The sequence below is a fragment of the Elephas maximus genome, chromosome 16, assembly GCF_024166365.1.
Source record: "Elephas maximus indicus isolate mEleMax1 chromosome 16, mEleMax1 primary haplotype, whole genome shotgun sequence".
NCBI lineage: Eukaryota > Metazoa > Chordata > Mammalia > Proboscidea > Elephantidae > Elephas > Elephas maximus.
The window spans coordinates 76,049,499-76,061,940 of NC_064834.1; the positions used below are offsets into that span (position 1 = coordinate 76,049,499).

Here is a 12,442-nt window from a genome sequence, read left to right on the forward strand (position 1 = left end):
CTGTTCAGGGTATATGCTATTAAATCCAATTTCATACATTAAAAAATAAATGTTGTTTGTGTTTGTTAATCTCCTTTGAAGGAGACAAATGACTTGCTCATTTATCTTGGTCACGTACGTATACAGGTTATGCGTAGTTTGAAGCATAAGATTTTTTGGCAGTGGTTAATTAGACAGAAGGTAGTGAACGTATATAAAACCCCAGCTCTGCATATATACCATTATACATATGTGCAGTAGCAGGGATAGCAACTTTACATATATATCTATATAAAAAAAAAAGTTTTTTAAAAAATTTTTTTATATAGACCATGGTGTCCCTTGGAGGGTGCAAACAGCTAAATGATCGACTACTAACTGAAAGGTTGGAGGTTCAAATTTACCCAGAGATGCCTCAGAAGAAAGGTCTGGTGACCTGATTCTGAAAGATCACAGCCTTGAAAACACTATGGAGTACAATTCTACTCTGCAACACACAAGGTCGCCATGAGTCAGAATCAACTTGATGGCAACTGATTTGGTTTTCTCATTTTATACAGACCACATGAATAGATGCAGGTATGTTGTTGCTATTAGGTGCCGTTGAGCTGATTCCAACTCATAGCGACCCTAAAGGACAGAGTAGACCTGTCCCATAGGGTTTCCAAGGAGCAGCTGATGGATTCGAACTGCCCACCTTGATGGTTAGCAGCCGAGCTCTTAGCTATTGTGTCACAGGATGCAGTTAGCAGCCGAGCTCGTAGCCACTGTGTCACAGGATGCAGTTAGCAGCCGAGCTCGTAGCCACTGTGTCACAGGACGCAGTTAGCAGCCGAGCTCTTAGCCACTGTGTCACAGGATGCAGTCAGCAGCCGAGCTCTTAGCTACCGTGTCACAGGACAGTTATACATGTGCATAAATAACAAGGTTACAGAAGAGGCGATTTATTTCCAGATGTTTGAGCTGGACAGATCCCATTTGGGAAAAGAGATTAAAATACACAGATTCGAAATATCTGAAAGGTGCATAAAATATGAGGCAACCACGATACCCCAAAAAAAAAAACCAAAAACCTTATGAAAACAGCCAATGTCAATGCCAATAGCCTTGGTTCAGACTCAGGCATTTGGCAACGAGGATGGGTAGGATGGTGTTAACGCTCCATAAACGTTCAATAGACTACACCTGATTTGTCAAAGCAAACTCTCTCTGCCCCCAAAGTTTTCACATTAGTGATACAAGCTGCATGAGAATAGGAGAGTACTGGCGTGCGCTATTTAAGGACTTTTAATAACACCTTTGTCACTTCTGGAAAAATCTACTTCATGCCAGTTTAGAATATAACCATGCTTTTTCCTTTTAATGATAAAGGTAATATGTTACTGATGTATTATTTTGTTATGTTATATTGTTACATTATGTTGTTATGATGTTATGTTATATTATGCTGTTATAATGTTATGTTATGCTACATTATGTTATTACATTATAATGTTATGCTATATTATGATGTTAAACCAAAAAACCAAACCCACTGCCGTTGAGTCAATTCCGGCTCATAGGGACCCTATAGAACAGAGTAGAACTGTCCCATAGAGTTTCCAAAGAGTGCCTGGTGGATTTGAACTGCTGACCTTTTGGTTAGCAGCCACAGCTCTTAACCACTATGCCAACAGAGTTTCCATTATGATGTTACGTTCTATTATATTATGCTGTTAACACTATCTCATATTGTTATGTTACATTATAGTTATAGCTATGATACCTCTCTCTCTCAAATTTTCTTATTTATTCTTGTCTCCTCCCAGTAGACTCCAAGACATCAGGGATCGTTACTGTCTTGATCACCATTTTGCTCAAAGCACCTAAATCATCATTTGGTTCCTAGTAAGTGTTCAAGACTTGTTGATCCAAAGAAAGAACACTGCTGGTGTTCTCTGATCTAGAAAACCAAAGAGTAACAGGCGCAACAGGAGGAGGAATGTACTGTTCTCAGATCTCATATAAATATTTTTCACTAATTTAAAAAAAAAAAAAAAAAACACAGAGCTTTTAAGAAAAATAGCCTACTCAGGACAACCTTGTATCAAGATTAACCAGTTGTTCAAGTTGATTCCGATTCATGGCTTCCCCATGTATGTCAGGCCAGAACTGTGCTCCACAAGGTTTCCAGTGATTTTTCAGAAGTAGATCACCAGGCCTTTCTTCCGAGATACCTCTCAGAGGACTCAAACCTTTCTGTTAGTAGCTGAGCAAATTAACTGCACCACCCAGAAACTCCACAAGGAGCCTTTGTGGTACAATGGTCAAGTGCCCTGCTTCTAAATGAAAGGTCAGCAGTTTAAACTCACTAGTGACTCTGCTGGGGAACTGACTTAGCAGTCTGCTCCCATAAAGACTACAGGCTATGAGTCAGAATCAGCTCGACAGCACACAACAACAACAGGCACTCCGTATCAAGATGAAGACTAGAAAACCCGCATGGAGAAATTCGTCCAGGTGATGAGGAAGGCAAGGGAGACATCTGTTCCAGGCAGTGGTTTCCCAGGGTGAATGCAGGGAGCCTCGCCCAGCATCCCAGGGTTCCAGGTCAGGATGGCTGTGTCTCACTGAGCCCAAGCCAGCGGGCTCTGCAGAGGGCTCTGCAACCCCAGGGGCTGTGCAAGGGAGAGAGGAGATGGGGTGCGCTGAGGTCCAGCACGCCCTACAGCAAAGGAGAGCCCCAGAGCGCCCTACCTGATGAGCTGGGCGTTGTCGTGGGATTTGCGAGGTAGAAGCCTCATCTTTCTCCAGTCCAGAAACTCATGGAGGCTCGTGAAGGGGTCCTGACTTATGGAGCACTTGTCCATGTCATTCCATACCTCCACGCCCACCAGCACGACGCGGATGTTCAGCGCTCTGTAAAACTGAGGAAGCAGGCAATCTCTGGGATCACATTCATGAGAGCTTAAGATGGAAATTAGAACCGGTTTGCATTGTTGCAACTCCATTTACATAGCTGAGAAAAATATGTTTATGCCCCTATTTTTCCCCGGTGGCATTAGAATTTAAGCAATATTTGCAGTGCCTGATGCAATGAGCTGTGTTAAGTGGGTTCTCAAATGTTGTTGATCAGTTAGATGCTAAAATTATTAGCATTTTAACTGTCTGCCCATATTTGTATAGGCGCATTCATTTCAATGACTCACTGGTGATTTAAAATGTGCATATATATATGTGTATTATAGCTAAAGACTGCCAGTTAATATCTACTGCAAGAACAACAAGGAGCGAATTAGGAGCTTTCTCACACTTCTGCCAAGGACAATAATTCGTTCATTTTAAGCGAAATGCTCTGCCTATGAGTTACTGAAAATGAGTCTGTTATTAAGTTTTCAGCAAAGACTCAGGCTTGGCTGACATGATCATATTCTGTCACCTATAATCAGCCTAGAAGGTTTTAATTAAATGAACAAATCAGTATCTTTCAGGATAATGGCGGTATGAACAGAACCCTCTGGGAACCGTGGTGCCCGTGGCAGCCAGATGTCAGCTCACCAACCCTGTCATGTCACGGGAAAGATCTCGTAAGTGAAGGGAAGGGAAGTTCCCCTTCTCCAGGCTTGTGAAAGCACAGTAAGTCTTCTCACCCCCTTCTTGTCTGTATGCATTCGGTATATACCAGGAGTCCTAATGTATTCCCAGTTTCCACCTACTACACACCCTCAGCAGGCAGGTAGCCCTGAGTCAGAGAAAACAAAATCTACTCTTCCAATGGCTGAAGGCACTGATCCAAAACCAAAACCAAACCTGTTGCCATCAAGTTGATTCTGACTCACAGCAACCCTACAGGACAGAGTAGAGCTGCCCCATAGGGTTTCCAAGGCTGTAAATCTTCACAGAAGCAGACTGCCACATCCTTCTCCCTTGAAGTGGCTGGTGGGTTTGAACCACTGACCTTTCACCTAACCACTGTGCCACCAGAGCTCCTTAAAGGCACTGGGAGGTGGAATGACCGCTCACCTAAAAGTGGGTGGTCTGAACGGTGAAGAAGAGTTCTGTGATCTGCTTCCATTAAGATTACAGCCAAGAAAAGTCGACGGAAGGGGTCTCCTGTATTTTTATGCAAAAAATGCATGCCTCCTGTGTTTGTCTGCCAATCGTTCCCCACTCCCCCCGACCCTGCCCTGCGCCATTTTTGTAAGCACATTATGCTAATTTCTTTTACAGCAACGTAAAAAATTTGGCATAGTGGCTCATGGGGGGAGGGCGTGGTTGGCAAACAAACATAGAGGGCACATGTTATTTGCATAAAAATACAGCACTCTGTAACACCATGAGTTGGAATCAACACCCCGAGTTGGAATCAACTCAACATCAACAAACAACCACCGCCAATGGCTAAGGAACGTTTTTTATTATTATTATGGTAAACAAACATTTGACATTTCCACAATCTTCACATGTATAGCTCAGTGACATCATGTTTATCATGCTGTTCAAGCATCACCCTTACCTATTCCCAGATTACACCATCACCCTTAACAGAAGCTTCATGTCCCCTAGCATTGAGCCCTTCTACCCTCCCTCCCACCCCTGGTTACCACTGATAAAGTCTGGTCTCTATACACTTTCCTATTCTAGATATTTCATATAAGGGGGATCATACAATATTTGTCCTTTTGTGACTATTTCACTCAGCATGTTTTCCAGGTTCATGCATGTGTCCTTGTCTCAAGTGGCCATACTGGTTGTAATAAGCAATCAGGGCTGCAGCACGAACTATTCATTGCCCCCAGCTGCCTCGCTTTCCCCTCATGCATCATACAGAGAGAGAGGAGGTCTAGCGCTCCAGGCCAGGTGGGAGCAGATGTGGGATCACCTGGCTGGCTGTGACATCTTTCAATACCCCTGTAGTGCGAGGCGGCACACAGCAAGAAAGTCTCATCTGCTGGCAGCCCAGGTAGCCAAGGAGAAAAGTGTAGCTCGTGACGGCAGCCAGAGTCAAGCTCCAAATGTGAGCCGGCCCTCTCCTCAGCTGCTACAAGCATCTGGGCCATGGAATAACACACCAATCACAGAAGCGCCACATATAATAGCTAAGCACCATTCCAGTGCGATGAGCTAAAGTGCAAGAAAGTCCCAAGGCTGAGCATCTGACCGCGGTTCTAACCCTGGGGGCGGCTCATCTTTTCTCTTGCCCATCTCCCCCACGGTCATCTGGAGAGCATTAGATTCACACAAGAAAGCGCTGGAGCACAGTCCCCACCACAGAATGCGAACTGACTGCAGCTGTCCAACTTGGTTTCAAACAGATAACAATTATGGGCATTACATTAATAAGTTAATGAGACAATTACATGACCAAACGGCTGCCCAACAGCTTGCTTTTAATCAAGAACGGGTTGGCCTGTGCTATCCACTTGCGAGCTCCCAGACCAGGCTTTGCAGGCAAAATGAAGTTCCTGGAACCCTCAGGGCTCCAAATGCACGTGTTTGGCTGCTGTCCTTTGACTGAGAGATTGAACTTCAGCTCCAGTAGGAACGAGGTGACAGTGATCAGAAGGTGGAAATGCAGGCGTTCCGATGTAGAAGCTCACACGTTTGCTCAGTGACGTCCTCAGGGCCAGATACCTGTGCAGGGTACAGTGTCATCTGGGCAGGGGGGACTCTACTTGCCTCCTTGGAGTCAGGAGCCAAGGCCTATAAAGGACCAGTTGTCATCATTTCTCAGGGTCAGCTTTGCTGCCTGCTGATCAAGGGGCAGTTCATAATAATGACGGGTTTTACGTTTCCACAGATTATGTCTCTCGAACCACATCCTTAGAAGAGAGCCCATCCTTGTAGGACCAACAGCAGCTTCTCCTCTCCAAACTTGGGGCTACCGATTAACTGTCATACGTGTTGAACTCATCACGTGTCTACGATTCCCCTCCTGCCTCCTCTACATGTTCTTATTAGCACTGCCGATGGGGTCCTTGTGGTTCTTCCTCAGGAATGACAATCACAGTTAACAACAGATGAGCGCTGGCTATGCCACAGGCCAGCGCCGAGTGCTTTCCATGCCATAGCCCTCTTAACCCTCACGATAACTCCATGGCACTGAGGCCAGGAGGGTTACGTAACCTACCCATGGTTGTGTTGAGAACTACGGTTATTCCTATCTTATAGTCAAAGGCACTGAGGCCCAGAGGGTTACGTAACCTACCCATGGTTGTGTTGAGAACTATGGTTATTCCTATCTTATAGTCAAGGACACGGAGGCCCGGAGGGTTAAGTACCATACCCACGGTTGTGATGGGCATGGCTGGGTACGTTAAGGCACTGAGCGGCACTGTTGTCCTGGCTGGGAGTGCTGAGACTGCCTTCCAAGACGATGTACTGTGACCCCAGGACCAAAGAGCAGATTCCTGGCCCACACAGTACAAACGGAGCTTGGCAGCTGCCTGGCGGGCTCACAAATCCCAGAATGTGTGTTGACACAGTCAGAGACACACTGGATTGATTCGTCTACTAACATAAAAACAAAAAATATTTGCTTGGCTGTTGCTGTGTGCTAGGCTTGGCCCGAGAGGGTGCACAAGGGTTAGGGTGCCCCAGTCCTGCCCCCAAGATGCTCAGACGTCACTGGGAGGCCTAAGGTAAGGGATACTTAGCCATCAGTACAGTTAACTACAATAAAGTGACCACCAAGAAATGGTGCAAACTGAAGTTCAGGTGGGCTGTGCTAAGCTTTCTGGAAGAAGGAGATCTGGGCAAAAAGGGTAGAATTGAAAGACAATCCCCCTGGGGTCCAACAAGGGCACTTGCATTCTTCCGGCAACTTGCTGGGGAGAGACGGGAAGATGACTGTCACACACAGAGTGAACGTTCACAAAGAAATTAAACACACAGAAGATGAGGTTCTTCAGAAGTAGGTCACTGAGGGCCAGCCTTGAAGACCTCACAGCTGGTGCTCACTTCGTAATGAATAAGAAGTAGGACAGACCGAGGTAGGAGGTTAAAGAGGCAAAACTTCAGCCATGACTTCATCAGGCAGACACACACCACTGCTGCCCGCATGCAGCTGAATCACGACCGGGGGAGAATTAATTCTCTTTGTGCAAACTGTAAAGGGTTGGCCTGGAAGCATGAGCTGCAGACATGCTTGTTTCACTCACAGAGAGAACTTCCTGAGGGTTTCAGAATGTCACCATTGCCATGAAATTACTTCTCTGTCTTCCAGAGTCTGGAATGGTCTCTTTTCTTCAAGCTAATGTGGGCCAAGTGGCTCTTAATTTAGAATGGCCAAGAAGAGCCAGGATTTCAGCAAATGCAGAAGCGGCCACTAGAACAGTCATTGTTTTGGGGGCTGAGACACTCCCAATTGTAAAGCTGACAGACTGAAACATGGAACCTTCAACAGAGACCAGGGGCCATTGGATAATGGACATGCATGTACCAGAGGACCCTAAGGAGTCTGAGTGTCCCCATCACGGGGTCTTCAGGAGCCACTGGGAGTGCACGGGGATGCCAGTGCTGGATGCATATGTGTGTTCAGCAAATCAGCTCTCACCCGCCAGAAACTAAGAACAACAAGACTGGCAAGCTTGACTGTGTCCTGTAGGACTTTTTGTTGGTATGTTCTTTAATTTTCAGTTCAAGTTATTAACAAACCTCAAATTGCTCCTTTTTGGTTTCACAAATGGAAGAAAGATATAGAATAAAATGTTGTTGTTAGGTGCCATAGAGTCAGTTCTGACCCACAACGACCCTATGTACAATGGAAGGGAACACTGCCCCATCCTGCCCCATCCTTACAGTCGTTGTTATGCTTGAGCCCATTGTGCAGCCATTGTGTCAGTTCATCTCGTCGATGGTCTTCCTCTTTTTTGCTAACGCTCTACTTTACCAAGCATGGTGTCCTTCTCCAAGGACTGATACCTCCTGATAACATGTCCAAAGTATGTAGAATAAAATGTAGAGGGCCAAATATCAGTTTTTAGGATTGGACTTCAGCAATTCCCAATCTGGGTTTAATATAGCTCATGGGTTCCTTCTACTTCAAGGCCTAAGAAGAATGCATGTCCTCTCTCTTTGTACTGCCTCTGGCGTTCCGGGCTACAGGGCTCCTGTTCACAGCTCAGGCATCTGACCCCAGCCTCTCCGTCAGTGCCCTTGCCTCCCATCAGCACCATGGGGGGTCCTGGCCAATCACCTGCCTGCCCCACCCACGGCCAATCACATCAGCACCTCTGGGCTAAGACTTGGGAGCCAGTATTTTACAAAGCAAACATATACACAAATAACTCCCCAGGGGACCCTCACGCCCACCAGGACTGAGGCCCAGTTCTAACACCTATGATGTCTCTTGACATAACCCTCCAGGATCCCATGTTCCTTTGTTCTCCCTGCTGAAGGACTGCCTTTTCCAAGGATTCTCCTGCAGCCACGTGACTTTGGGATAAAGACAACCTTGCAAAGAATAGCTACTGAGAGCACGCCAACAAGGTGCTTGGGAGCTCAAGCCCATCTCAAGTGTCATGTCCCCCCAGGATGTCAGCTTCATACAGGTTTTTCTGACTTTCAGCAAGTTCGATCCAGGCACCATCTCTCTGAGCCCTGAGCCAGCTCTCTGGCTGCTCAGTGTCCTACAAAACTCCTTATTCCTGTCCTTGCTTCCCTGCGTCCCTGGGACAAGAAGCATCATCCGTCTGTCACTCTGCTTCAACAAAATTTGCAGGTGTCTTGGACTGGCATACTCCTCAGCATCTGCTCCTTGCTGGCCACATAGCCCTGGCCTCTGCTGGGCCAGACTTACAGAAGGTGGAGCAGGGCAAGGCCAAGAGCCCCTGCTGGGGGCCAGGGAGACCAGGTCTCATCCCTGTCCTGCCTTTCAACACTCTGCAAGCAGGTGCCAATTACCCACCTAACCTCTGCAAAGTGCCACTTCCACTGCTGTAAAAGTGGGAATAGTAGTACCCCTCTGAGGGTGTCTGCCAAGCACTTAGAGCCTGGCCCAGAGGTGCTGATCAATAAATCTACTATTAACCATGTCCCTTTAGACATTTCCAAGTCCTCGTCCTCCTCACTTCCCAGGCCCTGGGAAGGTCTTTATCACTTCTTACTTGTTCTATTCAGTAGGCTTCTACCTGCCCTGTTTGTCTTGGGCTACTCCATCGTCCACACTCACTACAGGCCTAGCTTTGTACAATCCTGTGTGTCTCTCTTGGGCAAAAACATCAACCTGGCTCTCCACTGACAGCAGAATCAAACCAGGACAGCTTTTCAGGGCATTAAGGACCCAGTCAAGCTGATACCCCTGCAGGTTTGTCTCCTCCTGCCCTGGTCGTATACATACACATAGGTACATGCACATACGTGTGCACACATGCACCTTGGTCGTGTGGAGCTACTCTTGGGGTTCAGATTTGTGGGGGGCAAGCCAGGCCCTCTCCTGGTGAAATCATGCTCACCTTTCAGAATGCCCTCCTGCAAAGACTCTCCGGCCCCCAGGAGGCGACTCCTCTCTTCTGCAGCCTCCCTGTCTTACCTGATTCACAGCATCAGTGTGGCTGCTATTGCGTCAGCCCACGCTAAGCGCTCTGCGTGCCCGCTGCTCTGCACGCTCTTCATCCTGGCTGCCTATGCCTGGTATGTCCACAAGGTTTTGCAGAATGGAGCTGGATTTCTGGAAGGGCCTTTGCATTCGTTTTTCTGAACGCTTTGAAAACTCAATTTGAATACCAGAATCGCTGGGAAACGCTGTTTTTGGGTATGTGTAAAATGCAACTGTTTCTCAGGCTCCTGGCTGTAAAAGGCTCAGCAACCTGCTGCGGGTCCCCTTTGCTTCTCACATTGGCCCCACAGGCAGGAGGCAGGGTGCCACTGAGAAGTACGGCTGTTTCAGGGTGAGCGCATAAAGCGTGCCGGCTATGCCGTACATGAAAATCACCTGGGCAGCTTCTGAAAATGCTGATGCCCAGGCCCCACCCCTGACACCCAGGCACCAACGCTCCTGAAGGTCCCCAGGCAATCCCACGTGTAGGCAGGTTTGAGAGCCTCTTCCAGCCTGCGAGTGATCAGCATCAGACAGCACGAAGCTCTCCTATACCATGTGTGGCTGAAGGACAGGGGTCTGGACAGGTGGTGTAAGGAGAAGCTGGTGAGCAAACACCCCCAGGGACCAGACGAGATTCCAGGGTCTCTTCCAGCTCTGGAATCACCTTTGTGACGGGTGAACTCCTGACCTATTTGCTCCCAGTGAGGGACCTTCCGATAGCTGACTGAGCCTAAAGCCAAATTCCGTGTCCCAGGACTGTGATAAGTGAAGGCCTGCCCCTGGTCACCATGGAGCTGGGCTGGTCAAGTGTCTCTGGCTGTCGATGGGCCGGGGGATCCCTGGTAAGAAGAGGCCCGGTTTGGGAGTTCTCAGAAGGGTCGGATGTACCTATGGAGTTCTGGATCTACCTGGAAGACTGGAGTCTGCCTGTCCAGAAGAGAGTCCAGAGGCCACTACAGTCCAGGAAGTCCTGGGTGGGGGTCTCCTGAGGCTGCCCAGGACCGGGAACGACATGCTCAGAGGAAGGGAAGCTGCGCTGCAGCCCATGGCCCAGGGCCCAAACTTGTCTCCCTGCTGAATCAGCTGAGGTGCTCCGAATTCCCTCCGCCTCATCTCCAAACATTTACACGATTTCAGTGATTTAATTACCCGAAAGAGAACTTACCTTGTCAACGTGATTAGCGATCTCTATCAATCGCTGCTTAACTTTTTCCAGGTCTTTTCCTTGCCTCTGAAACTTAACAATTTAAATGTCAGCATTAATACCAGCAAGAATATCAATCAAATCTCATCTTCCTGGCTCCTGGAAACATGAAGTCTTGGGCTTTACAAACCACCAGGGACCCTCTCCGGTTTAGGGTGAAATGAGTTAGCATCTTGCCAAGTAATTTTCCGGGCTGGGGACTCCCTGAAACTCCCTGAGAGTCGCCCAAGCCAAGTGCTCATAAGACAGCAACTGCGGCTATTTTTCCAGCCTCATAAATGATGAAGGCAGTGACATGCTTTGGCAAAGAGAAAACAGGCAACTAGCAGGCAGTCCAAAGCCATTTTTCATATCATCAGCTTGATTCTAACTTCCTGAGAAATTTTCTTTTTATTTTAGTTTTAAAAATTAAACAGTAAAAGTCATGGAAGCTCATGGCAACGAGTCAACCAATACAGAGAACAGATCAAAAGTCAGTCATGGCTCCCTTCCTTTCTCCAACCTGACCTTCCAGAATGTGAACAGTTTTCTGAGACATGCTCAAGCCTGCTTCATTCATATGTGGTGAAGGCCACCTCATCTTAGGTCCATGAGAAAATGTCACTGAATTCATACTATGTAACAGGAGCCCTAGTGGAGCAATGGTTAAGTGCTCAGCTGCTAACCTAAAGGTTGGCAGTTTGAACCCACCAGTGGCCCCATGGAAGAAAGGCCTGGTGATCACTTCCTGTAAAGATGACAGGCTTGGAAACCCTACGGGGCCGTTCTGTTCTGTCCTGTGGAGTCACTGTGTGTCGGGATTGACCCGACAGCGTACAACGACAAGTAGAGGCTATCACTGAATACTGAGAAAATAACTAAAAAAATGAACTCCAGAAAAAACAAACACAGTATCAGCCCATATCTCAGAGCGTAAGGTTTTCCTGCTCCGTCTCGACAACATTCTTCTTTCATTTATTTGCTTAATTTAGGATGTAGCAGACATTTTTTTTTAATTAAACTTTTCCCCCAAACTTTTTTATTTTAGAATACAACCTGGAGCCATCTTTCATCTTCCCCACGCAATCCTCCCCCTTGCTGACTGAAGAGCTTAGCTACAGGGCAATGCTCGCTTTTTCTGCAGTCTTTGCTACTATCTTATAATATCAGATAACACATTTTTAATATTTTTACGCTTAATAAGATCCGAAAACCACTTTTTTGGAGAGTTGTTTCCAGTACTTTTAGGGTTTGTAGAAAATAAGTTTGATCAAAGCCAGTAATAACTTGCTGTTTTCTTCTTGCTAACCAAATGTTTTGAGAAATTTCAAAACGAGATGTCCTTACCTCTCGGTTGTCTGCTACAATGACCAGCTCTACGTACTTGGTCATCTTGAGGGTCTCTCTTTTATGCTGCCAAAAGTAAACATGAAGTTAATTTCCCTTAAATCCTCACTGGGCTTCCAGGCATTGGGCTACGTCTGCCAATCCAACCACTTCAACAACAGTGACTATCTATCCCCACATCACCGCCAGGCTCCCACACCCCCACTCCATCTAGAAGTTCACCACCTCCCCCATCTTTGTATAACGCCCTCTTAACATGAGTGAACGCGTTTACACTTCCTTCTGGGAAATCCTTAAACAGAAATTTAACCTTTCTGCTGTGTCACTGATTGTAGGATCAGAAAAAGTCAAGATCATTATTAAACAAAGTGAGCAAGTAAACTAAATCTCTTTCTAAAATAGGAGCTAGCCAC

At 46.8% G+C, this 12,442-nt stretch overlaps 1 protein-coding gene across 5 annotated transcripts in view; it reads right to left on the bottom strand.

Annotated features, from left to right (window-relative positions):
* ADAM12 (ADAM metallopeptidase domain 12) overlaps nt 1–12,442 on the bottom strand; it is a 381,920-nt gene that overhangs the window by 89,951 nt on the left and 279,527 nt on the right. For all 5 annotated transcript variants that reach the window (XM_049854705.1, XM_049854708.1, XM_049854704.1 and 2 more), the window contains exons 7-9: nt 12,030–12,095; nt 10,665–10,736; nt 2,716–2,885 (exon numbers count right to left, since the gene is read on the bottom strand). In XM_049854705.1, the coding sequence (XP_049710662.1) occupies nt 2,716–2,885; nt 10,665–10,736; nt 12,030–12,095 (308 nt within the window). The remainder of the gene's footprint in view (nt 1–2,715; nt 2,886–10,664; nt 10,737–12,029; nt 12,096–12,442) is intronic.